The following is a 27,891-nucleotide window of genomic DNA, read 5'->3' on the forward strand; positions in this document are numbered from 1 at the left end:
TGATGCACCTTGAAGGCTCTCCCGTCAACTCCTTGGCTGGTCCTGCAAGCTGCACTCTTAGAGCCAGTGTAGGAATAGGGACACTCTACTGGGAAGCAGTCTCATGAAGGATGGAAGCAGGGCTGTCCAAAAACTGTATGCTACATTCAGTAAATGGTAAGAAATGATCTTGCAGTTCATGAGTCTGAACACTACTTCAGGGTCTGGGCCGACAGCTCAGAGCCTGGAGCCTACTTTGGATTCTGTGTCTCCCTCTCTCTCTGCCCCTCCCCCTCTCAGGCTCTGTCTGTCTCTCTCTCAAAAAATGAATAAACATTAAAAAAAAATAGGAATGGGGCTTTAGGGAATGTATGAATAAAAGACAAATAATATACTCTGAATTCTATTGTAGTCCCAGACTATTATCTATATAAAAGATGACAGGGGCGCCTGGGTGGCTCAGTTGGTTGAGCGCCCGACTTCAGCTCAGGTCATGATCTCGCGGCTCGTGAATTTGAGCCCGGTGTTGGGGTCTGTGCTGACAGCTTGGAGCCTGGAGCCTGCTTCAGATTCTGCGTCTCCCTCTCTCTCTGCCCCTCCCCTGCTCATACTCTCCCCTGTCTCTCTTTCTCAAAAGTAAATAAACATTAAAAATTTTTTAAAAAAAGATGACAGATGCAGGTTAATGTGACTTCTTGGTAGTTTCATCATTTAAAAATGAATTGCACTTCTACTCATTCTTATAATAAATAAAAATGCTAAGAATCAACACACTGAGGTCCTTGCCCCTGGAATGTGGCTCAGGCTGGAGATACAGAGGGCTACAGGCGCTGCAGGCCAGGGACTGAGGCAGCCTGGAGATGGTAGACCACAGCTCTTCAAGTCCGTGATAAGGACTGGCCTCCAATGAATCTCCACTACAAAAAAATGGGAAAGAAACAACATGAAGAGCACAAAGGTTGAGGAGGCGGGGCCCAAACATGTGGTAGAAAATGTCCTAGGCTAACATGGAGTGAACGAGTGAATGGGAAGTGGGAGTATCTCCCAGGGTGGAAGGGATTCAAAGATGCTGACAGTCCTTGAGAACTGGAAGAAAACTTGATTCTTGTTTCTTAATTTTCAAAAAGCTGGTAAAAATGGCACAAAAAGAACATCTTTATCTGACAGTGAACCTGATGATAGCAAATGAGAGTCAACTGACAAAATCAAGCGGCTTTGACCACAGTTATCAATGAGAATTAATGTTCCCCATGAAATGGAAAGATTTAAATGAGGCTGACGTAGCAATGGCAATCAAAACCATAATGTTCTCAGATTGTAATTGCTTTTTATGAAGAGAGGCTAATTTGACATTTTTGCCCAGAAAATGAAGCTCAATATTGTTTGCATTGAAAGCTATAAATATATAAAGCTAATCTGGATCCTGACTCTCTTTCTCCCCTAGCGTGAAAGAGTACCTACATTCTCATGAAAATTGAGTTTGATGTATTCATTTTGAAGTAGTATTTGAGGGGAAATCGAGGTTTTTGTGTATCCACAGCACTAGTTACTTCTAACAAATCAAAGTGTTCTATGGTTGTTTCATTTATCACACATAAAAGAATAATCAATATACAGGTCAACCTTGTTAGTAAGCAAAATGCAAACTAAATTCAGGTATTTAGTCTATGTCTAATGTTAGAAAAAACAATGCTCGATTCTCGGAAGCTTTTAGTGTAATAGCTACATTTTAATTACTGAAGACAGTATAAATTGATGTAACTCTTATACCAAAAAATTTGGAAATATGTCAGGTCATGAAAATGTATATACCCTTTGACCTGGTAAATCCCACTGCTGGGAACTTATACAAAGAAAATCAAAAACAAAGAAAAAAGGAAAAAGCTCTCTGTATATAAATATGTTGCAGGGATAAGAAACAACCTGGAAACAACCTAAATGCCTAGTTAGGGGAATGGCTAAGTAAATTATACAACTATACGGAATAGAGGTTTTAAAGTTGACAATTAGCAGACTTTATAGCAGCATTTTTTTTAAAAAAAGGCAAGTTACAATACTGCATTTCAATAATGAGTACAAATTGAGAGAAATGATGCATTTGGAAAAAGATGAAGTGGACATATAGTTGTTCACAGTGGTAAAATCAGGTGAATTCTCTCACACTTTATGCCATGTTTTCACACACAGGAAGAAATATATTCATATTATCAGATGCATAAATCTTAAGTCAAAATTGATTCAGATGTCCAAAAAAGGTGCTTTATGAAAAAGATGGAGGGAAAGCTTCTTATTTTGGGATCCCTTTTAAGTACACTTCTTAGTTAACAGTAGATGTGTAGTAAGTGTGTGTGCTGATTAAGTAAAGAATTTCTAGTCAACCAAATGCCCCATGTGCCCAAGTATCTCCACGCCAGATAAAGCCCAGGAAGGAAAATAATGCTTTTGCCCCAGGCTGAGCACTAACTCTCTCCTATATACTAAGTATTCAACCACAGAATAGTAAAAAAAATATATATTAGGTGCTAGATCCTAATACAAGACAAGAATTCAATCTAAAAATTTCTAGAAAGATAATTAAAATACTTCTAGTTTTAATTATGTTAATCACAAAACTGATGACACTGGGATATTTTCCTCATCTGAAATAATCAGTATCAAATGTTATGCCTAACATAAAGAACTAGTATTTAACCATTTTTACGTCATTATATGTAAGTGCTCTTCTGTTTCAAAACTAATTAAATTTGCCTTCAGCATTTTGTTGCAGAGTTTTGGAACCAGCTCCTTTAGAATGCTCTAACAGCTTGATGGCCTTGTCAGAGTTTTCAATATTTCTAAGCAGAGTCTCTAATCTTCTCTTAATTTTCTTCTGATCTTCAAGAGCACAGCCAATCACTATGGACTGAAACTTCTGGTCAACAGGCCCAGATGGCACCTCAGATGAACAAGCACTGTACAGTGACATCAAGTGACTCTTGGCGTTTCCCAAATCATCCAGAAACTTACTGACCACCTCATCAATAATCCTGGTGGCATGCTTTAAGGATTCTTGCTGCTGGGGATTTCTAATAGTTTCTACTGAAACTTCAACGGTGAGCGTTCTTCCCATCAAACGGTTTGCCGTCAGATTTAATTCTTCTCTTTCTCCTAAACGTAGAAAGTTTAAAGTATCAATCAATATGAGATATAAATTTATCGATGTTGAGAACACAAAGGCATTCTTTTGTGGCTAAAGCTATTTTCTGTAGTGCCTCTGCTATGAAATTTTTAGAGTAAAAGTTAAAACTATAGCACATAAGATTAACTATGTGTATTACAAAGAGAGGTTGCAGAATACCTTTCCCTGAAAGTCTTTATACGTGGGATACCAGATGACTTCTCAAGTGGTCATGTTTGAAAAAGTTGGGGCGGGCATGCATTTGTAACTGGGATGGAGATCAAGTCTTAACACAGAGTGAATAGTGAACATAACCAGGGCTTTGTGCTGAGTAGACAAGAGATCAGATATGGTGGATCTCTCCATACGGATGTGCACGTAGGGGAAGAAAAAGAATTTTCCCTGTACCTTTCTGAGCTCTTGGCTGAGAAACGTTGTAATAAAAGACAGATTCACAAGAAAAAAAACCCAGAAATTTATTAATATGTATACTTCAAATATACATAAGAGATTGCCAGGGAAACAGAGATGGTCTAACTCCCTGAGATGGCCTGAGCCACCACCTTAAAAACCATCTTCAGCTAAGGACTAAGATGTTGAGGGAGGTCTTCCCTCCTTAGGGAGGTTACTAGGAAAAGCAGGATAAACCAGGCTAAGGCTGTTTTGCAGATGTAGTAGGTGCTTTCTGCATAGATAAGAGTTTCTTGTGACTTCCAGTCATCCTTCTTTCTGGTACACAGAGTTCCTTACAAATGGAACTTTCCTTTGTAAATTTAAACTTCCCTTACAAAAGAATGACTTCTACTCTGTTTTCAGAGCTTCTCCTGTGTCTGCAGTTACTCAGAAATAATCAGCTTGAAATAATTCTCATGCCAAGAGGTATACTTTCGGATGACATAGTCTGCACGTGTATCAGAATACAATAACCCAATTTTGGCTGACAAAAACTTAGCCACAGTAGTGGAGAAAAAGCTGGCCTCAGAATGAGACACTGGCTTCATCTTCTCCAGCCAAATTTAAGCAGGCCAGTAGTATAAGTCTTGGCCAGCACAGAGAGGCAATGGTGGGGAGAGGGGCGCTGGGTCAACATTTCATTATTTATATGAAAAAGTCAGCAATCTTATGTGTGTTCTGTTCTGTGACTTCCTTCCTAATTCATGGATCTTTGGCCAGGATGGGGAAAAGACTGGCTAGGTCTTAACCCCACTGTGCATGTCTAACATTTCAGGGCCTGGAGTTAGATGGCACATTCATGGCACCAGCTGCTGGCCTATTAGCTTGTCCCGGGAAGCACCAGGGCAACCAAATTAGGAAGACCCACTGCTAGTGAAAGGAAATTACAAGTACCCTGTTTCTCCATGGGCAGTCATGCTTTTCGTATGGAAACAATAGCACATTTTTACATTAATGGGGTTTTATCGGGTCCATAATTTATTTCCCCTGCATTTTCTCTCCTTCCTCTCTTTAAGTTACACCTCAACCCCTCCCTTTGTGTCTTCTCTGCTTTTATACTTCTATGGTCCAATAACTTCTGAGGAGCTGAAGTTAGAAGTATGAGCCTGAGGTCAAAGCCACAGCCTTTCTGCTCGGGGCTACCTCTTCTGGAGCTTAGAGGCCTTTTCTACCATTTCCGATCATGTCCCTGAGGTAAGGGGTGGGCCAGAAGGGTGACCTCTGGGTACGTGGCTCTTGTTGTAATAGACTGACAGCTGCAGCTGCTGTCTGCTGCTCACGGGAGATGCCAAAGCCAGGAGTGCTCATTCCTCAAGTCAAGCGAACACGGACCCATGTGTATCCCAAATCCCTTCACGGAGTGGAAAAGATGAGCTCCCTTCCATGGAAATGCTCTCACCATCGCTGATCTGCCTCATGTCTTGGCTATTCTGGATGCTGTGGATCATCTCCAGGAGGATTTCTTTCTCTTGCTCCACAGCAGTTGCCGCTTCTCTCAAAGCCTCCACCCTGTAGAAATTGGGAAAACAAAAGTTACCATATGGAAATTTAGTTTTCCTCATCTCTATCATGTGCTCCAACTCAAGTTTCAAGATCACTAGGAGCACCTTTCAAAAATTCTTTATTCCTTTTTAAAAAGTTCTTTAACTTTTCTATTGTTTTAAATCCACCTACCCCACTCCCATTTTCCTCCCTGCTTGTATGGCGACCATTCTGTTTAGTGTTTATCTATTTTGTACTTGTTCTTAACAAAATGTGTATTTGTGTTTTCACCTATTTTCAATTTATATCTCACTCTGTTTCCCCTCAGCATTATTTTATTAAGAACCATCCAGCTTCCTATGTGAACATCTAGTCAGTAGCTTCTGATTGCTGCATATCATATACTTCATGCATATCCAGCTGGTTTTACATCCACTCTCCCAGTGGAGACACCCACCTTATCCCCTCACTTTCCATCACCACAAAAAATGCTTACACGAATACATGTCCCCTCATAGACTGAATGAGAATCTCCTTAGGATGTATCCCAGGGCAGGATTGCTGAGACAGGGGTACAATTGTTCTCTGGAATGGCTATGCTAGACCACTGTTCGGAAGCAAGAATTCTTGTCCCCTCAAAGGTCCTTCTAGCTGGACCAAGAATTAAATTGACATGAGACAGATCAAGAGGAGAAAATCAAATATAACAGTGTACATTGGAGGAAATTCCAAAGAGGGTCAGGCAAAATGAGGTGTATACGTCATTCTGAATGAAGAAAGAGGGAGTAGGGGTCTGGGACTTCGGACAAAAGTAATATACTTCACAGGGTGAAAAGAAGAGCAGATGTTTGGTAATTAGATGTTTGCCTTACCAAAAAGATGGGCCATTCAGATAAAATTTATCTCTGTTTATAACCCTTATTTTGGGAAAGACCCCTAATTTAGATTCTTCTGTGTGGTTAAGGGAGGGGTAAAAGTTTCTCTTGAGCCTGCAGGTTCTCAAGTGCCTTCAGCTCAAAATAACCCACATGCCAAAGTGGCACATTCTGGGGCCCCTGTCCTGAACTCCCTGACAATATTCCCAGCAGCAAAGCAGAGGAATCCCTGTGTACCCAAAGCCCTACCAATACTCAGCATTTTCCAACTTTCTACTTGTTGCCAGTCTAGTAAGTGTGCAGTGATATGTTCGTACCTAACTTGCATGTCTGTCATTACTAATAATTTTGGACATCTCTTTGTATTCTTGTTAGCTTCTTCATAGCCTGTACCTATTTTCACTTCATTTCATTTTCTTTTTCCCCCTCCCTCCCTCCCTTGTTTATCTTTTTTAAACAGGGGTTACTGTCCTCTTGTTGATTTGCATGTTCAAGCAATTAATCCCACGTTAGTTAAAGACATTATAATTATCTTCTCCCATTCTATCATACATGAATTTTGTCTGGGATATCCTTCACCGAACAGACATCCTTACTTTGAAGTGATCAAATTGATCTTTTCTTGCTTTTCTTTTGCCTTATGGTTTATGCTTTTGAAGTTTTGCTTCAGGATCTTTCCATCCTAAGTCCTAAGATATTTTCCTACATTTCTATTAACTTTATTGCTTTATCTTTCTCATATTTATGTTTTAGTCCATCTAGAATCCACCTTGTATGTGTTTAGGTAAGGATTTTGCTTTATTTTCTCCAAATAGTGAACCAGCTTCTCCAACATTCTATCCACCAAAAATCTACCTTTCCTCCAATGATTTATAGATTGTCTACTCTTAGAAATCTCTATTTCATTCACTAGTATATTTGTTCTTTTTTAATGTTTTTATTTATTTTTGAAGGAGAGGGACAGAGCATGAGCGGGGGAGGGGCAGAGAGAGAGAGGGAGACACAGAATCCGAAGCAGGCTCCAGGCTCTAAGCTGTCAGCACAGAGCCCGATGCAGGGCTCGAACTCACAAACTGTGAGATCATGACCTGAGCCGAAGTCGGATGCTTAACTGACTGAGCCACCCAGGTGCCCCTACTAGTATATTTGTTCTTACACCAACACCCATTTTTTAAAAAACAGCAACAGCCTGGTAATATGCCTTAATATTTGGCAGAACTAGTCCCCTAATCTTAAATATAACTTAGCTATTTAGACTTTTAATTCTCCATATTAACTCTAGAGTAAGTTTATCAGGTTTCTCAAAGAACTGAGATAAATTTGGCATCTTTAGCATACTGCCATTCTATCCAGAAGCATGATGTGTCTTTCCATCTATTCAGATCATCTTCTATCTTCTCTATTTTTATTTTTTTATTATATTTTTAAGATTTTATTTTTGGGGGGCACCTGGGTGGCTCAGTTAAGTGTCCTGTCTGACTCTTGATTTTTGGCTCAGGTTATGATCTCACAGTTAGTGAGTCCGAGCCTGGCATCAGGTTCTGTGCTGCTGGTGCAGAGCTTGCTTGGGATTCTTGCTCTGATCAACATGTTCTCTCTCTCTGTCTCTCAAAAAAATAAACTAAAAAAAAAAGGATTTTATTATTTTAAGTAATCCCCGCACCCAATGGGAGGCTTGAACTCATGACCCTGAGATCAAGAGTCACATGCTCAGTTGACTGAGCCAGCCAGGCACCCCTCTTTTATATTCTTAGAGTTTTGAAGTATTCTTTTAAAAATTTTTTAATATATTTTTTAAAGCTTATTTATTTTGAGAGAGAGAGACAGAGAACATGAGCAGGGGAAGGGCAGAGAGACAGGGAGAGAGAGAATCCCAAGCAGGTTCCACACTGTCAGTGCAAACCCTGATTTGGGGCTTTAACTCACAAACCATGACACCATGACCCGAGCCGAAACCAGGAGTCGGACACTTAACCAACTGAGCCACCCAGGTACCCTGAGTTTTGAAGTATTCTTAATGGTAGTCTTTGTGGACTCTTCTGAGTGCTTTGATCCTTTGAGGATACTGTTGTTATTGTGAATATTTTAAATTATAATTTCTTGCTGGTTATTGCTGGTTGGAGAAATGCTGCTTTTAGAAGGTTCATCTTGTACTTGGTAACTGATTTATTTATTAATTTTAATAATTTATCGTTTGATTCAGTGATTCGTCTAGATTGGTGGGCATATCATCTGCACAAAATGGCAGTTTTAATCTCTTCCTTTTCAATCCTATCAGCTCCTATTTTAATTTATTTTTAGTATTGACTGAAGTCCTCTGTTACTTTATTAAGCAGTGGTGATTAGACAGAGCACCTGTGTCTTTTCCTGAATTTAAAGGAAATGCCTGTTTAGGTTTTTGGTATAAAGACCAGATCAAGCTATAGAAGCACTACTTTTCCTAATTCCCTTGAGTATAAATAAATACACATGCGCTCTTATTACACATACACATGAACACACCCAGTCACCAAAGAACAAGACTGTGGAATTATGAGAACAGAAAAAAAGAAAATCCTGTATGTTTAGGGTGCTTTGTTTTCAGGGCAATTTCTTGCTATACGTTATCCTGTAACTAAGTAAGTTGCCATTTCTGCAAAATGAACAGTGACAGACTTAGATCCTCGGTATTCAGATGGCCTGAGAATCATGAGATCATGAAGATCTAATCTTGATTGCTGCCTTAAGTGGGCACAGAGGAACAACTTCACTAACGTTTGAACACATGTCCACTCCATATAAGGCTTCCCCTACTCAACCTAACCACACATTTGCCTTTTCCCCAACAGCCATCCACCTGTTAGACCCCAAAATAGCACTGATAGACTATAAAGTCACACGGTCTCTTTGTTCATCAAGATACTAAATATATGTTGAACTTTGTGTTCATAAGAGCCAGAAAAACAAAGAGCTGGTAAGAATCTTATGTGACAAATGTGGCTGGAAAGCACAATAAAACCAATATTCTATAAAACAGCAATAATGCCAACAGCAGGCCCACTTCCAGCACCATTCATTGCGTACTTCAATATTTTACATTAGCAAACTCTCAGGCAGATAACCTAGGGCCCAGTACATAGAAGAGATATTGAGTAGGCACTAATATGAAATATTTATGCGAAAAACACAAACTATGACTATACTGTTTAAATGACACAGATGAATCATGTGATTAGTAAATGAGAAGATGCTGAAAGAAGAGATTAATTTTTCAACACTCTTTGAGTTTGTACTCAAATGCACAATGATAGAGAATTAAATGTTACTCTAAAAAGGAAAGCTTCATTTACATCAAGTTATGACAGTAAATTCATGGAATTGTTAACAAGAAATTGGTTTAAGAGGAGATGCTCTAGAAAAAAAACCCATAAATATAAGGAAGATATTTTGTCATTAAATGAGACCAAATGCAGAAGAAATTATTGTTAATGTTTATTTATTTTTGAAGAAAGACAGCGAGCGAGAGAGCGAGCGTGAGCTGGTGAGGGGCAGAGAGAGAGGAAGACAGACAGGCTCCATGCTGTTAGCACACAGCCTGTCAAACCCATGGGCCATGAGATCATGACCTGACTCAAAGTCAGACCTTTAACTGACTGAGCCACTCAGACACCCCAAATACAGAAGACACTAGATGGAACTTTTAAGGGTTGTGGGGTTTTTTGTTGTTGTTGTTGTTTTGTTTTTCTCCCCAAGGCTAGAAATTGCCAGGGCATTTTCCCTGTGATAAACAGACTTCACTTTTTTTTTTTAATTTTTTTTTTTCAACGTTTATTTATTTTTGGGACAGAGAGAGACAGAGCATGAACGGGGGAGGGGCAGAGAGAGAGGGAGACACAGAATCGGAAACAGGCTCCAGGCTCTGAGCCCTCAGCCCAGAGCCCGACGCGAGGCTCGAACTCACGGACCGCGAGATCGTGACCTGGCTGAAGTCGGACGCTTAACCGACTGCGTCACCCAGGCGCCCCAGACTTCACTTTTAATGGAACCTCTCATATACATTTTTATGTATACTTTTTTCATTTCATAGCAAAGGTAAAATGCATTCTTTAGAATGTAAACATTTCAAGGTTTTTTTGGGTTTTTTTTTTGGCACCATCGACCTTTCATGTGCAGTTCCCTCTAGCTGAACCTAGACCTCTACTTAAATTTATGTAAGTAATATTTGCACTGTTTGTCAGCTACTGAGATCCTTAAATTCATCTCACATATAAATCTGTCTACAACCCTTCCATTTAGTTCTAGAAAATTGTTAGTCATAGTATCTTCGAATATTCCCTGTCCTCCATGCTATTATTTTCCTCCGGGACTCTGGTTAGACAAGTGTTGGACCACCTCACTTTACCCTTCAAGTTTTTAAACATCATTTGACAACACTTCTCTTGGCGGAGAAGGGTGGTTCTGTTTTTATTAACAGATCCTAGAAGAGCTACATGTCCAAAATTGGGAAAGAAATCCTCATACCATGGCTGGCCTGGGTTGTACTCCTGGAAAACTCTCTGCATAAAAGCGCAACTAAGCAGGCTTAACACAAAGAAATTTTAGTCAGAAATTCTTAGGAGGGAGAAACTTGAAGTGCCCACATCCTCCACTAGTGTTCGGGTCTCCTGCACCTCACACATCTCTGCAGCCTAGGTAGCAAAAGGATACACTTGTGAGGCCTGACAGCGACTTCACCAGACTGAGGCTACTGTGGATACGTCCACTAACACAGCATTCAGTGAAGCCACAATGGCTTTTCAGTCACACTGTTCAAACCGGCACCGCCGATTACTGGCTGTGTAACCTAAGTTCTCTTTGCCTCAATTTCTTCATTTATGAAATAGGGATAATGAGATGGTGGTTGTGACTGAATGAAGTAAAGCAGGTAAAGAGTTTAACACAGTTGACTGACAGCACTGACTACAACAATTATGTTTATGAGTTAGTACATGTCATGTGTCTAGAATTGGTGCTGGTAAACATTCTTCATGCTATTTATTACACACTTACCATTATGGACTCAGGCTTATAAATACCAAGAACTTGTGCTTTCATACAAAGGAAGAGAAATGGCAAATGCTCCTATCATGAATTTAGTTGAAATAAATAATTTCTAAAACAGGTTCTTAAAATCATAGTCCATCTCTTATTAAATACTCATATCCAAGAAACAAGTGTTGGTAAGGATGTGGAAAAAAAGGAACCCTTGTGCACCGTTGGCGGGAATGCAAACTGGTGCACACACTGGAAAACAGTATGGAGGTTCCTTAAAAAACCAAAAATGGAATTACCCTATGAGCCAGTAATCACACTACTGGGTATTTACCAAAAGAGTACAAAAATGCTGACTTGAAAGGTTATATGCACTGTTATGTTCATTGCAGCATTATTTATAATAGCCTAATTGTGGAAATAGCCCTAGTGTGCATCAATAGATAAATGAATAAAGAAGATGTGTATATACATATGCACACGTATGCACATACATAATGGAATATTATTCAGCCATAAAAAAGAATGAAATCTTGCCATTTGCAACAACACGGGTGGAGCTAGAGTGTATAAGGCTAAGCGAAGTCAGTCAGAGGAAGACAAATAACATATGATTCTATTCATATGTGAAATTTAAGAAACAAAACAAATGAACAAAGGGAAAAAAAAAGAGAGACAAACAATAAAACAAGACCCTTAATTATAGAGAACAAATTGGCAGTTACCAGAGGGAGGGAGGGAGTGAGTGGGATGGGTAAAATAGGTGAAGGGGATTAAGAGAAAACTTATCTTTTTTTTTCTTCTTAAGTTTTTTTTAATGTTTATTTTTGAGAGAGAGACAGAGCGTGAGTGGGGGAGGGGCAGAGAGAGAGGGAGACACAGAATCTGAAGCAGGCTCCAGGCTCTGAGCCTGACGCGGAGCTCGAAACCCACAAACCCTGAGTCAAAGTCTGATGCTTAACCAACTGAGCCACCCAGGTGCTGCTTAAAGATTTTATTTTTAAGTAATCTCTACACCCAATGTGGGGCTCAATCAAGAGTCACATGCTCTACTGAGCCAGCCAGGTGCCCCAAGAGTACACTTACCTTGATGAGCTCTGAGTAATGTATAGAATTGCTGAATCAGGGGCCCCTGGGTGGCTCAGTCGGTTGAGCGTCCGACTTCAGCTCAGGTCATGATCTCACGGTTCGTGAGTTCGAGCCCCACGTCAGGCTCAGGGCTGATGGCTCAGAGCCTGGAGCCTGCTTCTGATTCTGTGTCTCCCTCTCTCTCTGCCCCTCCCCCATTCACGCTCTGTCTCTCTCTGTCTCAAAAATAAATAAATATTAAAAAAAAAAAAGAATTGCTGAATCAGGGCACCTGGGTGGCTCAGTCGGTTAAGCGGCTGACTCTTCAGCTCAGGTCTTGATCTCACGGTTCGTGAGTTTGAGCCCCTCCTCGGACTCTGTGCTGACAGTGTGGGGCCTGCTTGGGATTCGGTCTCCCTCTCTCTTTGCCCCTCCCCCATTTGCTCTCTCTCTCAAATAAACTTAAAAAAATATATATACTTAAAAAAAAATAAGAATGGCTGCATCACTATATTGCACACCTAAAACTAATATAACACTGTATGTTAACTATATTGAATTAAAATAAAAAATAAAAATTAAAAAAATACCCTTGTATATAAAGAATGCTACAAGGATTACTTATATTGTAGGCAGTGTAAGATTTTAAGTTTTCCTAATCATCACCAAAATATGAAAATACACTCACCACTGCAAACCTGCAGTGTGAAGATGGAACTGGTGCTTAGGAGCCTCTCATTAGTACTGCGGCCTTAGGCAAGCCACTCAATCCCTCTGGACTTGGGTTCCCTCATTTCTAAAAGAGATAACATTCTTGTGCCCTCCTCTTCCTCAAAGGGTTTTATAAGGTTCAAGTGACAATGTATATGAGAAGCGCTCTTTTAAATTATAGGCTGTTGTTCAATATTAACTCTGAGGCCACTTGTTTTGTGACTCGTGGGACACTGGCACACCCTAAGAAACTTCAAGCAACAGGAAACTTTCAGCCAAATGATCCATATCACTCCCGGCCCCAACCCTTCATTCTCTGGCTGTCGGGTAAGTCACTGGGCAGGGGAAGGACCTACAACGTGACCAGTTTTGGGAAATTTGTGAACAATCTTGCAGTCCTATCATTTTCCCCTCTGCCACTCTCCACAACCCATATCTCAAACATCTTCATTACCATCGAGAGCCTTCTAGGAGCCACTCAATACTTGGCATCAGTAGGTGTTCAGTATTTACTGTATTCAACACCAATTTAAATGTAATTTTTGGGGTACCTGTGTGGCTCAATTGGTGGAGGGTGTGAATCCTGATCTTGGGGTTGTAAATTCAAGCCCCATGATGGGTGTAGAGATTACTTAAAAATAAAATCTTTAAAAAAAGAGGGATTTTTCACTTCTTTCAGTAAAGTCATATATTCATCCATATACTATTCCTCCATTTTGAAATACTGTAAGCAGCAAGAGTTAGGGGGTCCCTGGGCAAAGAAAGACAGACATAGCTTTCTTGATGTAAGAGAAGTCATTTTAGGCCCCAAACCATCTTGTGAAAGAATGTGAGAACAGCCACCATCAGGCCAGGAGATAGTCTAATCATAGTCAGAAAGCAAAGACTGACCTGATGCACACTCCTGAGTTATCTCTACAGGATTTAAACCCCTTTGAGTACTCAGATCCCAGACCAACTGACGCCAGGGAACGGATGCTGCTGACCCTTTGCAGCCCTTGTGACTTTGACTTGGAATCAGTCACCCCATTGCCATGCTGTATTCCCCACTGTGCAAGCCTCTTCCTGAATATGTATGCACCCTTAGCTTAAAACTCCCCCAATCTTGTTGTTCTGGGACACACTGCTTGGGAAAGATCCCCCATGTTCTCCTTCACTTACTGCAAGTAAAACCCTTCCTTTTCCTATTCTTCGGCTTGGTTGTATCTTTTGGCTTGACACCCACCAAGAGGCAAACCCAGCTTCAGGTAACAGTAAGACACATCTAACTTTAAGAGAATTCAGGCATGAATTATTAAGCTCTATTGCCAGTCTTCCTGGGTTCTGGCTGGGGGACCCTGGACAAGTCATGTATCTTCCTAAGCCTCAATTTCCCATGTGGAGAATGGAGGTAATAGTAACTTCCACAAAGGAATGGGCCCTGGTATACAGAGTCAGTGCTCATTTAACGAATCATTGTTAGCATGTATTATTCATAAATTACAGTGACTTAAAAAAAAAGTAATAATAATAAGCAAAGTGTCTTGAGCCACTGATGAATGTAAAAGTCAGATGCCATTTAGAATTGGTCAAAAAACTGGGAGAGAAAGGAATCACCTTTTCAGGAGGAAGCAAAAAAGGAGATGAGATGGAGTCAAGAAAGAAAGGCCAGTGTCATGGTAAAGTATTAGAAACAAATGGAATTCCTTTAATTTGTAGAATGCTGCCAAACATTTTAAAGCATTTAAAAACTCACATATGCCACCAGTTCATACTCTAGCTCATAAAGCATTCAGCAAATTGTTTTCAGTTTCATATGGAAGACATTTTACCACAAATGATACAATTAGTATGGCTGGGGAACAGTAAATGCAAGCTTCTAAGTACAAACTACAGTGTTTTATTCTACCTAAAACACTGCCTTATGAGTCATCCTTAATATAAAATTAAACTATTAGAGCAAAATTACCTTGAATATGTTTTCTTTTACAAATAGATCTAGGCATGAAGCTAGTTTTTAATAGTGCGGTGCTCTGTGACACTGCTCGTGTGGTTTCAAAGGAACTTTAAAGCATCAGCATTTGCATTTTTATTTTCACTACCTTCTAAAATACTTCCTTAGATCAGTATTACTTTTTATTTTAAGGAAGAAACAAAGCTTACAAAAGGCTAAAATTACTAGATAAGTCCTTAAAATGAGTAATTAGCACATTTTAATCAGTCTTTCTTCCTCAGCTCAAGGGTTAAACAAGTTATAATGTAATCACTTGTACACAGTAATCAATTCACATTAATCAAACATTAAGAATGTACTAATACTCAGAACAGAGGCTTTCCTTTAAAGATAAGTACTTGCCTGCTTTTCCACCTACCACACACGAGGTGTTAAGTCAAGTTTGAGGAGAATGACTCAGCTTGAAGAAGGGAAGGGCAAAATCCTCCTCATTCCTTTCAGGAAAAATCGTTTCTGACCAGGAGGGAGAGAGCCCTGAAATAGTTAAGAACTTGCCCTCAAAGTTCTAAATACCTGGGGAGATGCGGGAGTTACTTGTTTTTTTGTTTTGTTTTGTTTTCAGTGTCTTCATTTCCTCATCTTTTATTCATTTATTTTTATGTTTACAATTTTATTTAAATCCAAGTTAGTTAACATACAGTGTAATGGTTTCAGGAGGATGTGGGGAGTTACTTGTAGCGCTACCACATAAAAAGTATTATTCTTCAGAGGGGCATTAAGTAGCTTGAAGCTACTGATCAGTCTTGTTCCACTTTCTCCGGGGGCTGAATGCGTCAAGCTCAACCATGGGGAAGCCTTAGTTTTCTTTTGTTCCATTTGCCTCATTCTGAGCCGAACTCTACAATGTGGTTTTGGCTCTGATTTCCCTATGTGTTGCCATCCATGAAATCATCCTGGAAGGAGAATTTCTCATCTTTTGACTCTTTTCTCAGGATAATAATAATAATTGCCTCAACTGCTGAGATATACTGTGGTTATGAATGCACTTTGTTGGCAAATAGACACCCCTTCTTATTTTGGTATATAAATCCAGGGAGATAAAGACATACATGCACTGCTTCCTAAAATTTTTGGCTTACATACTTCTTTGCTCCTCCAGAACCTGGTGAAAACTATAGAAAAAAAATTCGGTGTAGTTTCAGGGGTTGCAGAGCCTTAATAAGATTTTCATTTAACTACATCTGCACACAATTGTCACAGTAACTTCGGTGACATAAACGTTTACAAGAAGTACATAAAAGTTTTAATACACTAAGGGAAACAAGTATTTCCAAAATTTATTATAAATTACTTAGAGATTGTACATAAGCACAACTCTATATTACTTAATAAAATCTTATTCAGTTGAGAAGGAAAAAAAACGGGTGACTATCTTATGCTTTTGGGCCAATGATTAGCACTTTCAAGAAGGTGTCAGTACAGTCAATGTCTTCTACGGAAGGAGGTACACAAATACTGTGAAACTAACGGAAAGGCTGCATGCGGGGTTAGGAGGAAATCGAAAGCTGCAGGGTCTTATTACACCAAGTACCCAGCCATTGTTCTCCCCGCAGCCCCTCATTTGTCCTACTCCTCCCTACTCCTTGCTATTAGACGGGTCCCTGGATTTTTAGGTTTTTTGCTCTGCTGGGTTTTGGAGCACAGAAACTGATCACTCACCAGTAAACTGCTGCCGCTCTTAAAAATGAGTAATAGGAAAAGAGCAAGTTAAAAAACACTTGGGAAGACCACACACTGGCACTCAGAAGGTTCTAGAAGTTCTGTAGACACGGAGTGTCACAGTCTGTAATCTCAAATAACGCCACTCTAACTTTTACCTTCTCTGGTTTTTCTCCGTTCCCAAACGCTCAGGTCTGTTAACGAGAACGTGGCCACCAATAATGCGCTCACAGGTTCTTAAATCGCATGCGTTCTCTCTCCGACGGAGAGGAAAATCCACCAAGGGCGAGAGAAAACTGCACCATCCCCATGAAGAACAAATCTCAAGCAAGCAACTTCTGTTGCCGCAGCCTGCCCCGGGACCGTGCCGGACCGGCCCGCAGCGCACGGCCTCCGCCCGCAGACCGCCCCGCTGCTCACCTGAGCTCCAGCTGGTCCAGGCTCTCCAGCAGGCGGCTGGAGCGGTCGGCCATGGAGGAGGAGCGGCAGAAGCGCCCCTCGTTGGCTTTCGCGTTGATCTTCGCCTGAGCCATCTGAATCTCCGAGGCGGGGTGGCCAAGAGGTCACCGGCCTCTCCGGCGGCGGCGAGTGGAGAGTCCCGCGGCCGCAGGCGTCGCCGTCACCGCGCGGGGCGCCCGCCTCCCTCTGACGCCCGCGGGGGGCGGCCCGGGAATATGCGCCGACACCGCCGCCGCCGCGTGGCCAAACAAGGGCAGGCGCGCCGCCCACCGGGCTCAGGGTACGGTCCCCGGCGGGGAGCGACTGCGGCTGCGGGAGGGACCTCGCTGGCCACGGGGCCTCGAGGGTGGGCAGCCAGGGCCTGGGGCCGGAGGAGGGGCCTCCGAGGCACCTGGAGGGGCTGACGAAGGAAGGGGAGGACCTAACTCGATCGCCCCTTCTTGCTCTCCAGACCCGGAAACAACCGAAACCCCAGAGGAGGCTCACAGAACAGCCCTCTACCCCTACCTCTGGGCGCCCCCGACTCTGTGCAGCCTGGATGTAGCCAATTCCCCACACGCCAAGGTACCTAATGGTAGGCTGTGGGTATTACCCAGTGATGGCTTCGCTTAGTTTCTCCCAGCTTTCCTAATTCACGCCCAAACCAAAACCATTAAAATCCTTTGATATGGGGAGACAAGGTTCCTTTGTGGCACCGATGGCATCTAAGTTCGGCTCCTTGGCAGTCTGTACTTGCCCGACCCTGTCTCAACATTTCCTTTCCTGAGGTGGAATAAATGAAAGCCTGGATAAAACCACTGAAGCTTACGGGGGGGGGAAGGAAAGAAAGAAAAAGCTACCCCATCTTTCTTTGTCTTTCACACCCAATTGATTAAAATCTGTTGAAAAGATACGGCAAGTCACTAGGGCAGACACTATAAAGGTCAGTGAAAGAACGGAACAGGGAATACAAAGATTTATGTACTTAAAAACCTGTGCTTTGCTCCCATCTCATTATAGCTGTCCGCCTCATATTGCAAGGATGAGAATATATATACAGGGCACATTAAATGATAGATAATAACAGTTTAAAGCTGAATTACCACCTTTAATCTGAGATCAAAGACATTTAAATACCTGAACAGAGAGGAGTGCTGTAAGCCTGGATTCCAGTTCCCTCTGAACTCCATCTAAATACTAATAAACTATTGGTGTAGGGGATTATTTGACCTCATTAAATATATTTTGCCATTATCATGACACAAACTTGGAATCCAAAGAGATGTTGTGAATGGTTTGCAAGTCTGTCATGGAAGTTTAGAATCATCTTGGACTCTCTCTCTCCTATCCTGTAGATCCAATCCATCAGTAAATCCCCTCCCCTTTATTTTTAGAATATACTGATTCTTCTCTCCAATTGCACTGCTACCACCGTGGTCCCAGCCACCATCAGTTCTCACCTGGATTACTCCCAACACCTTCCTGTCTGGTCTTACTTCTCCTCTTGCCTCTGGTGTATATTCTCAATACAGTAATTACAGTAACCCTTCTAAAGAAGGCAGATCACACCATTAATTCTCAGAAACAGGATCTTTCCCTTCTTTAGTTACCACCATTGGATACACTTGTTTATGATAATGGAGAACACTCTATCCAACCCTCTCTTCACCAGTTATGCGAATCATAAAGGAGTGTGGGCTTTGCTTTGCTCACTGGTATATCCCAGTGCTTAGAACAGTCAGTGGCACATGGTAAGTACTCAACAAATACTGTGTGAGGGAATGCATGAAAGAAAAATAAATTAATGATGTAATGAAGATAAGCATCTTTGTCAATGTCAGAAACATATTTACTTTTGTTTTTTTAATCACTTACTTTTGATAATAATACATATAATTTTCTGTAATACCATCTAATTACCTCTCCTCTTTGTGTCTAAATTAAGTTCAAATTATGAAGTAATTAAAAAATGATTTTTTAATTGCTTAACAAGTAGAAATATAATCAGTGACAATTATTAAATAAAACATTGAACGACCCAATTATCTTTTTTTAATGGTCACGATTAAATATCCCTTTACTGTCATATAAAAAATTTCATTTATTCTTTACCATACACACCACAAAAACTTCTTAACAGAACATCTGTGTGTGGCACCTCCGGCACAGAGGTGTTGATTTCTCTTTCCCACATCTGCTTCAGCACTCTTCTTTCTGGATCATTCTTTGTGCTCCTCACTATTGAGCAAGCTCCTGGAAAGCTCTTTAAGGTCCAGCTCATGACTACCTCCTAAAGCCTTGCTTGATGACTTTAACATACAAATGAAAAGTACAATGTGGTCATTTTGGAAAAATGGTAAATTCTCAACCTACATGTCTACTTAAAAAAAATAAAAGCAGGTAGGACAGAACTGACATCTTAAGAAATAAAAACACAAATTGTTTCCAATGTGGATTGGAAAGACTATAGTAAACAAAAACAAGCAGTAATTGTATTTTACACTAAAATATCTAGTTGCAAAGAAGAAAATTTTAGCGATGATTTTTTTTTGTCTTAAAGAAAAAATTTATATTTATAGAAAATGTTAAGTTTTGTATGGAATTACTACTCAAAATTTTTAGGAAAGACATTTCTGGTCATGAAGCATATACACAAAGATACTGTGATAAGCCCTTCTTAGTCTTCTAATTATGTAATGTTTTTTATTATTCACAATGGAGCCTGAACATTTAAAAATTAAATGGGTAATATGAAATGTTGGAGACTGACAATTTAATGATTAATTAAAATGAAGACACTTACAATGAAATAAAAATTTTAAAGGGTTAATTAAGGAAGATTACTCCTGAGTAGACCTTTAACATTATTTTTTGAAGATTATGTTTACACAAATATATATAGAAAAAGACTAATATTATTAAAAATACATTTAATTCTATGCAAACATTTTGACATCATTCCCTTTAAATAGATAATACAAGTCACATGATAGTCTAAGCAGGTAAAAGGAATGGAAAGGTTTCTTTTTAATAATTTCAAAGAAATTAGGGTTTGTCTTTTTTTTTAAATTCTACAATGTGCTGCCCCAGTTAAAGTAGGAATATACATCTGAGTGAAACCCACAAAGAACACTGCTGGTAAAAATTTTAATCTGTTTCCATGATCAGTTTTCATTACTCTCTTCTAATAATCGTAAACAAAGATCTCAATGGTATTCTGTACTAGTGCCACATAAGAAATGGAATTTACAGAAAAACTGATCTATGACAGCTTTATTTATATTCATTTTCACTCTAAAAAAATAAACTAGAATCATTGTACAGTACAAATAAAATTGAAGCACTAATGCTATTTGGGAAACATATAAACAATAGTCGAGGGCTTCTCTATTTTTTAATTCTTTTAACCTAAATATATAAATTCAAAGTTGACTGGAAAACTGTGATAACTATATTAGAATACATGATTTATATTTGCATTAACATGTATTCTACTCCTCTGTACATTTTTGCAAAATAGCACAAAAATACAAAGCAAGTATCAGATGCAAAAGCAAAAAAAGCGTGTTTCCAAATACATTTGTACTAACAGATTTCTGGTCTCCTTTAGAAAACAAACTCAAGAATTCATTATTCTGAGTCTCTTCAAGGCCACTTGATGTTGTGTGGTAATATCTTTATAATTACATTTCCTCAAGACTTCTTCTAATAGCTTCTTCTAATTCCACATCTGCATTAAAAGACAGAATTTTAATATTTAGGGCAGAAAATAAATACATGCTTTATATAAATCTCATCAACTACACTTGGGATGATTTGACAGTTTCTTCATAAAATTTGAGTATTTCAAAACAATAAGAATCTGGATATAGTCTCAGGCTGAATTATAATATGAGCTTAATAAGGAAGTTGCAAGTTATTTCCATTTAGGGACATGGAAAGTCAACAACCTTCTAGAATCACTTGAGGCAATGCATATAAGAGTTGAAATAGGCAAAACCACGAAATGCCAAAATCTCAAAGAGATTAAAAATTTAGTTTGCAGTGCCTGGGTGGCTCAGTAGGTTAAGTGTCCAACTTCGGCTCAGGTCATGATCTCACACTTTGTGGGTCTGAGCCTCACAATGGGCTCTGTGCTGACAGCTCGGAGCCTGGAGCCTGCTTTTGGATTCTCTCTCTCTCTCTCTGCCTCTTGCCTGCTTGTGCTCTCTCTCTCTCAAACATAAACAAACATTAAGGAAAAAAAAAAAAAAGCTACAGGCTAGTGTATAATGTGTGTTAAGTTAAAGCTAGATTCTAGGTCAGGGAGTTGCCCTAAGATGAATTCAAAGGGATGAGGAAATACAAAGAAAACCCAAGTTGCTTCCTAGCAAAGAAAAACAAGGTGACAACACTTATAAAAAATATGAAAACTTATTATAAAGTTATAGTAATTAAGAGTGTGGCCCAGTTTCTAGAAGATAATTCAAGGGGACAGCGTCAAGACCTTAGTGTAGGGAAATATTTATTAAACAGAATTTAAAAAAATATTATGGAAAACTATGGTAATTTGGAATGTATTAAAATTACTTTTATTCATTAAAAGACACCATTAAATGAGGAGCATGGGTGGCTAAATCAATTAAATGTCGACTCTTGATTTTGGCTCAGGTCATGATCTTATGGTTTGTGGGTTTGAGCCCCACGTCTGGCTCTGTGCTGACGGTATGGAGCCTGCTTGGGGTTCTCTCTCTCTCCCTCCCTCCCTCCCTCTCTCTCTCAAAATACAAAAACATTAAAAAAAAAAAGACACAATTAAATGAGTAAAAAGGCAAGACATACAGTGGGAGAAAATATTTACAATACATGGAACTTGTACCCAGAAAGTATTAAAAAATTTTCAACCCTGAACAATCAATAAAATAATCCACAAGAAAACTGTTAAGAAATTTGAAAAAGCACAAAAGATTATGTCAAAATGGTCAATAACCTTACTCATCAGAAAAATGTAAATTAAAACTACCAAGAAATAACAGTATATATCCATCACTAGCTAAAATTAAAGAGATCAAATAATTTAAATGATTAGTGAAAATGTACATCAATGGGAACTCACATATGCAACACAGGACAAAAGAAAGTGGCACAACCACTTTGGAAAAACAATTTGGCATTACCTTCTGAAGTTGAACACAAACAATCCCACTCCTAGGTATATATTCCCAGAAATGCACACATATGTGTATTAAAAGACATGTATGGGGGCGCCTGGGTGGCTCAGTCGGTTAAGTGTCCGACTTCGGCTCAGGTCACGATCTCGTGGTCCATGAGTTCGAGCCCCGCGTCGGGCTCTGTGCTGACTGCTCAGAGCCTGGAGCCTGTTTCAGATTCTGTGTCTCCCTCTCTCTCTGACCCTCCCCTGTTCATGCTCTGTGTCTCTCTGTCTCAAAAATAAATTAACGTTAAAAAAAAATTAAAAAAAAAATAAAAGACATGTATGAGAACATTCACAGTAGTATTACTTGCAACAGACAAAAAGTACAAAGCAAATGTCTATAAATAGGTGAATTGAGATATATATGTAAAATAGAATATTATTCAGATATTAGGAATGAACAAACAAAAGCTACATGCTAACACCTGGATTAATCTATAAAACAACTCGACTAGAAGACACCCAGACAAAGGAACACCTGGGTGGCTCAGTCAGTTTAGCTTCCAACTTCAGCTCAGGTCATGATTTCATGGTTCATGAGTTTGAGCCCCACATTGTGCTTGTTGCTGTCAGCACAGAACGAGCTTTGGCTCCTCTGTCCCCCTCTCTCTCCCCCTTCCCCGCTTGTGCACTCTCTCAAAAATAAACATTTAAAAAAAAAAAAAAGGCACCCAGACACAAAAGAATATATAGACTCTACTTGTGCTGTCCAATATGATGGCCACTGACTCTATGTGGCTATTTATATTTAAATCAATTAAAATTAAATGAGATTTAAGATTCGGTTCCTCAGTTAAGCTACATTTCAAGTGCTTAATAGCCACACATGAATATTAGCAACCATATGGGTGCTGATATCAAGTATTTTCGTCACAGAAAATTATATTGGACAATGATGATCTGTATGATCCCCTTTAAATAAAGTTCAAAATCGAGCACTACTAAACTAGTATTTCAAGACATGATAGTGGCCACTAACCTTTTTTGGGAATGAGTGCAGGAGAAGTAACTGGAAGAGAGAAATGAAGGGACACTTCTAAGGTACTGGTTGTTGTTGAATTACGTTCCCCCCAAACATGTGTCCAAATCCCTAGTACCCAGGAATGTGACCTAATTTGAAAATAGGGTCTTTGCAGATATAATCAATTTAAGATTAGGTCACTAGGGTGAGCCCTAATCCAACATGACTGCTGTCCTTATAAGAAAAAAATACCATGTGAAGACAGACACACAGGTAGAAGATGGCCACATGATGACAGAGGCACAGACTGGAGTGATGCATTCATAAACCAAGGAGTGCCTATGATTGCCTATAACAACTAAAAGCTAGGAGAGGGACAATGGCCCTACAGACAACTTGACTTTAGTTTTCTAACCCCTAAAGCTGTGAGACAATAAATCTGTTGTTTTAAGTCATCTGGTTTGTAGTATGTAGTTATGGCAGCCCCAGGAAATTAACATGCTGGTGCTATTCCATTTTTTTAACCTGAGGGATGTAAGATCTTTTGTACAATTTTTGTGTTCGTTATACTATACACATTTACACCCAGAGAACCAAACACTGGAGAATACCAGCATCTAAGTTGGGAGGAGAGGATCAGAATTGAAGGGTTTTAGAGTCCTTTTCTTGTTGCAGAGGCAGACAGCATGTAAGTATACTTTAGTTTTTAAATTACATGTAAAAATGTGGCAAAATGCCAATATAAGCACAAAAAAATAGAAATATGGTATATAACTTACAAACCAATTAAAAGAAAACAGAAAACTAAAAATATACAAAAACAATTAAATGGTTCCACTTCTAATAATAGTGGAGTAGCTTATGTTGGATTAGCCCTCTCGTAGATAACAATTATGAACTATTTTAAGGCACTGGAGAACAAAAAAATCAGGTAGAAACAGGACAGAAGCTGATCACTGAAAGAAGCAAACTGCACAGGGTTCAATTTTCAGCTTTATGGTTTTATTGCCTCAGGGTATTCCTCAGTCCTTGTAGAACAAGAATAAAACTTAACCCAGGAAGTGAAACTGTGTGGCTTAAGGCATCATAGACAGAGTTTGAATCATAGAAGCTAGAAAGTGGAGCTGGGGAAAGGAAGTTTTGAAAAAAGAAGGGTATTCCAGAAGAAACAAGAAACCAACAGAAGGAGGATCCTCGAAATCTACAAATTCTTAGTTGACTTCTAAACTTTGCATACAAAGGAGACGATCTAAGATTCTGAGTGAAAAACAACAGTTCGGAAGTAAAAGAAGTAAGCAACTTTAGCTACTGCCTGCTGTGGAAGAGGCAGAGGTTGGAGATTAGGTCTATCAGGTAACTGCCTTCAAAAGAAAAAAAAAACAAAACCAAAAGCCAAAGAATCTGCAATGTACATCCACAATATCCATATACATCAAAAATCACTTGATTTGCAAGGGGAAAAAGAAATGTAACCCAACAGTCAAGAAAAATAGCCAATTGAAACTAATCCCCAAGATAACTGAGCTGTTGGAATTAGGAGAAAAGAATTTTAGAAAATTTGTATTTTCAAGGACTTAAGGATGAATGCATAGAAAATCTCAACAGAGAAATGAGATCTATGTAAAATCAAAACAACTAGGAACACCTGGGTGGCTCAGCTGGTTGAGCGTCTGACTCCTGATTTTGGTTCAGGTCATGATCCCAGGATCATGGGATGGAGCCCCACATCAGGCTCTGCGTTGAGCATGGAGCCTGCTTGGGATTCTCTCTCCCAATCTCTCTCTCTCTCTCTCTCTCTCTGCCCTCCCGTCCCCACCTCTCAAAAAAAATTAACACTTAAAAAAAAAAGTTCATTCCTTGAAAAAGATCAAATAAATTGATAAATTTCAAGTTAGACTGATCAGGAAAGACAGGAAACAAAAATTACCAATATCAGTAACAAATGAGGAAATATCACCACAGATCCTACAGAAATAAAAAGTACATTTGGTATATTTGACAATTTAGGTAAAATGGACAAATTTCTTGAAAAACACAATTCTCTAAAAACTGACACAAAATTAAACAAAATCTGAACACCTATATATATTAAAGAAAATAAATCTATTATCAAAAAACTTCCCAGGAAGAAAACTCCAGGCCTAGATAGTTTTACCAGTGAATTCTCTAAAACATTTAAAGAAGAAATAAAATCAGTCTTGGAGTGAATTCAACAAAATGGTGGAGTAAGCAGCTGCAAACACCCATCCTTCCACAGAAACACTGAAACACACACGGAAACCATCAGAAACAACTTTGTCCAAAGTCTGAAAAACATTCAAAGGTTCACAGCAACTAAGCAAACATTAAATCAAGAAAAAGACAACATAAAAACAGTAGGAAAGGGCACCTAGCTGGCTCAGTTGGTTAAGTGACTCTTGATTTTGGCCCAGATCATGATCTCATGATCCTGGGATCGAGCCCCAAGTCAGACTCTGAGTTGACAGCATGGAACCTGCTTGGGATTCTGTCTCCCCCACTTTCTCTCTGCCTCTCCTGCCCATGCACATATGCTCTCTCTCAAAATAAGTAATAAATAAACTTAAAAAAGAACCAGGAGGAAAGCCTAGTGGTATTTTTACTTGCCCTTTCTTCACCACCTCCTTGACTTGGCAGCAGTCTTGAAAACAACAGAGAATGTTCCTGGTATGGGACTCTGGTCCCTAGTTCCAGATGGAGTACAGTAGAAATTACAAATTACTGTGTTTGTTTGTTTTAGTCTGCTGGGGGCTCTGGGGGCTACAAAAAGGATGGATACAAGGCATATGTCTCTGTTTTGCCTTGCTCAGAACCCATTTAGGAACAAAAAGCAGTGGGCATTGCTCAAAACATTTTAAGGTGAATAATAATAAAAAAAAAAAAAACACAACAAAACATAGCCTGGAGCAAAAGATTATAGTTGAGACATACAAAAGACTGCCTAATAAACACCTAGAAGGAAAACCCCCAGAAACTTTCTTCGGGAAATTAGGGCATTCAAAAGCACCTGCACATGCCCTAGGACAGGATGCACGCTAAGAAAATACCTGAAAAGACCCTAAGCTTTCACCACTGGCTGATTTATAGGCCCAGTGCAAGCCTGGCTAAATGCTGAAGAGCTTCAGCACAGAGCCAAACTGCAAACACTAAGAAAGGTTGTTTTGTTTTGTTTTGTTTTGAGCTTCTGGTAATCAAGGCAGTTTCTGGTAAAACACTAGCTGAACACAAGCTAAAACAACAGGGATTCAGGAGTGCCTGGTTGGCTCAGTTGGAAGAGCATGTGAGTTCGAGCCCCATGTTGGGTGTGGATACTATTAAAAAAAAAAAAAATTAAAAAAATAGAGACTTAGATACTTTGAGGACCAGACATGTATTTTTTGCAAAAATACAGTTGATCTTGGAACAACACAAGTTTGAACTGTGTGGGTCCACTTTTATATGGATTTTGATAAATACAAATACAGTACAGTACTATAAATGTATTTTCTCTTCCTTATGGTTTTCTTCATTTTTTTTTCTGTAGATTATTTAAGAAAATAGTATATAACACATATAACATACAAAATATGTGTTAATCGACAGTTTATGTTATTGGTGAGGCTTCCAGTCAACAGCGGGCTATTAGCAGTTAAATTTTTGGGAATATAAATTTCTGATTGTGTGTTGGGTGGTGTCAGTGCCCCAACCCATTGGGTTTAAGGGTCAACTGTAGTTTGGAAAAGGAACCAACCAGACAGACAATTACAACCTTTAATAATAACAGCAAACTGTGGGGAAGAGATATAATCTGATTTCCAGAGGTACTGTAGTATTTGCATACCCAGTTTTCAACAACAACAAAAACAAAGAATACAAAGAAACAGAAATGTATGACCCATTTGAAGGGAAAAAAAAAGAATTAAACTGTCCCTGAGAAAGCCTAGATATTGGACTTCCTGGACAAGGACTTTATATCAATTGTCTTAAATAAGTTCTAAGAGCTAAAGTATACTATGTACAAAGAACTAAAGGAAACCAGGAAAGCAATGTATGAACAAAATGAAGTTATCAATGAAGAGATGGAAAGTATGAGAAGCCAGCAAATAGAACTTCTGGAGCTGAAAAGTACAACTGAAATGAAAAATTCATTATAAAAGTTTAACAAATTTAAGCAAACAGAAAAAAAAGAATCAGCAAACTTGAGGATAGGGCAATTTATCCAGTTTGAAGATCAGAAAGAAAAATGGAGAAAAGCAAGCAGAGGCTAAGAGACCAGTGGAGTACCATCAAATGCAGTAAGGCAGGCATTATGGGAGCCCCAGAAGGAGAAAGGGGCAGAAAGAATATTTGAAGAAATAATGGCAAACAAATAGTCCAAATTTGATGAAAGATATGAACCTATGCATCCAAGAAGCTCAACAAACTCCAGGAAGAAACTGAAAGAGATCCACATTGAAACACATTATAATCAAACTGTCAAAAGCCAAAAACAACAAAAGCAGCAAGAGAGAAGCAATTCATCATGTATAAGAAATTCTCAATAATAAAATTAATAGCTTAATTTTCATCAAATCATGGAAGCCAGAAGGCAGTGAGATAACATATTTAAAGTGCTGGAAAAAAGACCTATAAACCAAGAATTCTATACCCAGCAAAACTAGTCTTCAAGAATGGAGGAGAAATGAAGACTTTCCCATATAAACAGAAGGTAAGGGAGTTTGTTACTAGCAGACCTGCCTTACAAGAAATGCTAAAGGGAATCCATTTGGTTGAAATGAAAGAACATTAAACAATAACGGAAAGTTATATGAAGAAATAAAGAGAATTTGTGGGAAGTAGGTCTTTGCCTTAATTTCATTCTCTTTGAAAAAGAGGTAATTACTGCAGAATAGGCAAGAACTCAGTAATAGGAGT

The 27,891-nt window shown here is 39.2% G+C and overlaps 2 protein-coding genes across 6 annotated transcripts in view; both read right to left on the minus strand.

Moving 5' to 3' along the window:
• Positions 1–1,687: 1,687 nt before the first annotated feature.
• BAG2 (BAG cochaperone 2) lies at positions 1,688–17,028 on the minus strand. Its single transcript, XM_015070150.3, has 3 exons — positions 16,808–17,028; positions 4,989–5,098; positions 1,688–3,126 (listed from the first exon to the last, which is right to left on the minus strand). Exons 1-3 carry the CDS (start codon positions 16,918–16,920, stop codon positions 2,714–2,716), a joined length of 636 nt encoding a protein of 211 aa, XP_014925636.1. The 5' UTR covers positions 16,921–17,028; the 3' UTR covers positions 1,688–2,713.
• Positions 17,029–17,912: 884 nt separating this feature from the next.
• ZNF451 (zinc finger protein 451) overlaps positions 17,913–27,891 on the minus strand; it is an 88,050-nt gene continuing 78,071 nt past the window's right edge. For all 5 annotated transcript variants that reach the window (XM_053222630.1, XM_027057523.2, XM_027057521.2 and 2 more), the window contains one exon: positions 17,913–20,555. In XM_053222630.1, the coding sequence (XP_053078605.1) occupies positions 20,509–20,555 (47 nt within the window). In that variant the 3' untranslated portion in view covers positions 17,913–20,508. The remainder of the gene's footprint in view (positions 20,556–27,891) is intronic.

This window comes from Acinonyx jubatus, chromosome B2 (genome assembly GCF_027475565.1).
Source record: "Acinonyx jubatus isolate Ajub_Pintada_27869175 chromosome B2, VMU_Ajub_asm_v1.0, whole genome shotgun sequence".
Taxonomy (NCBI): Eukaryota; Metazoa; Chordata; class Mammalia; order Carnivora; family Felidae; genus Acinonyx; species Acinonyx jubatus.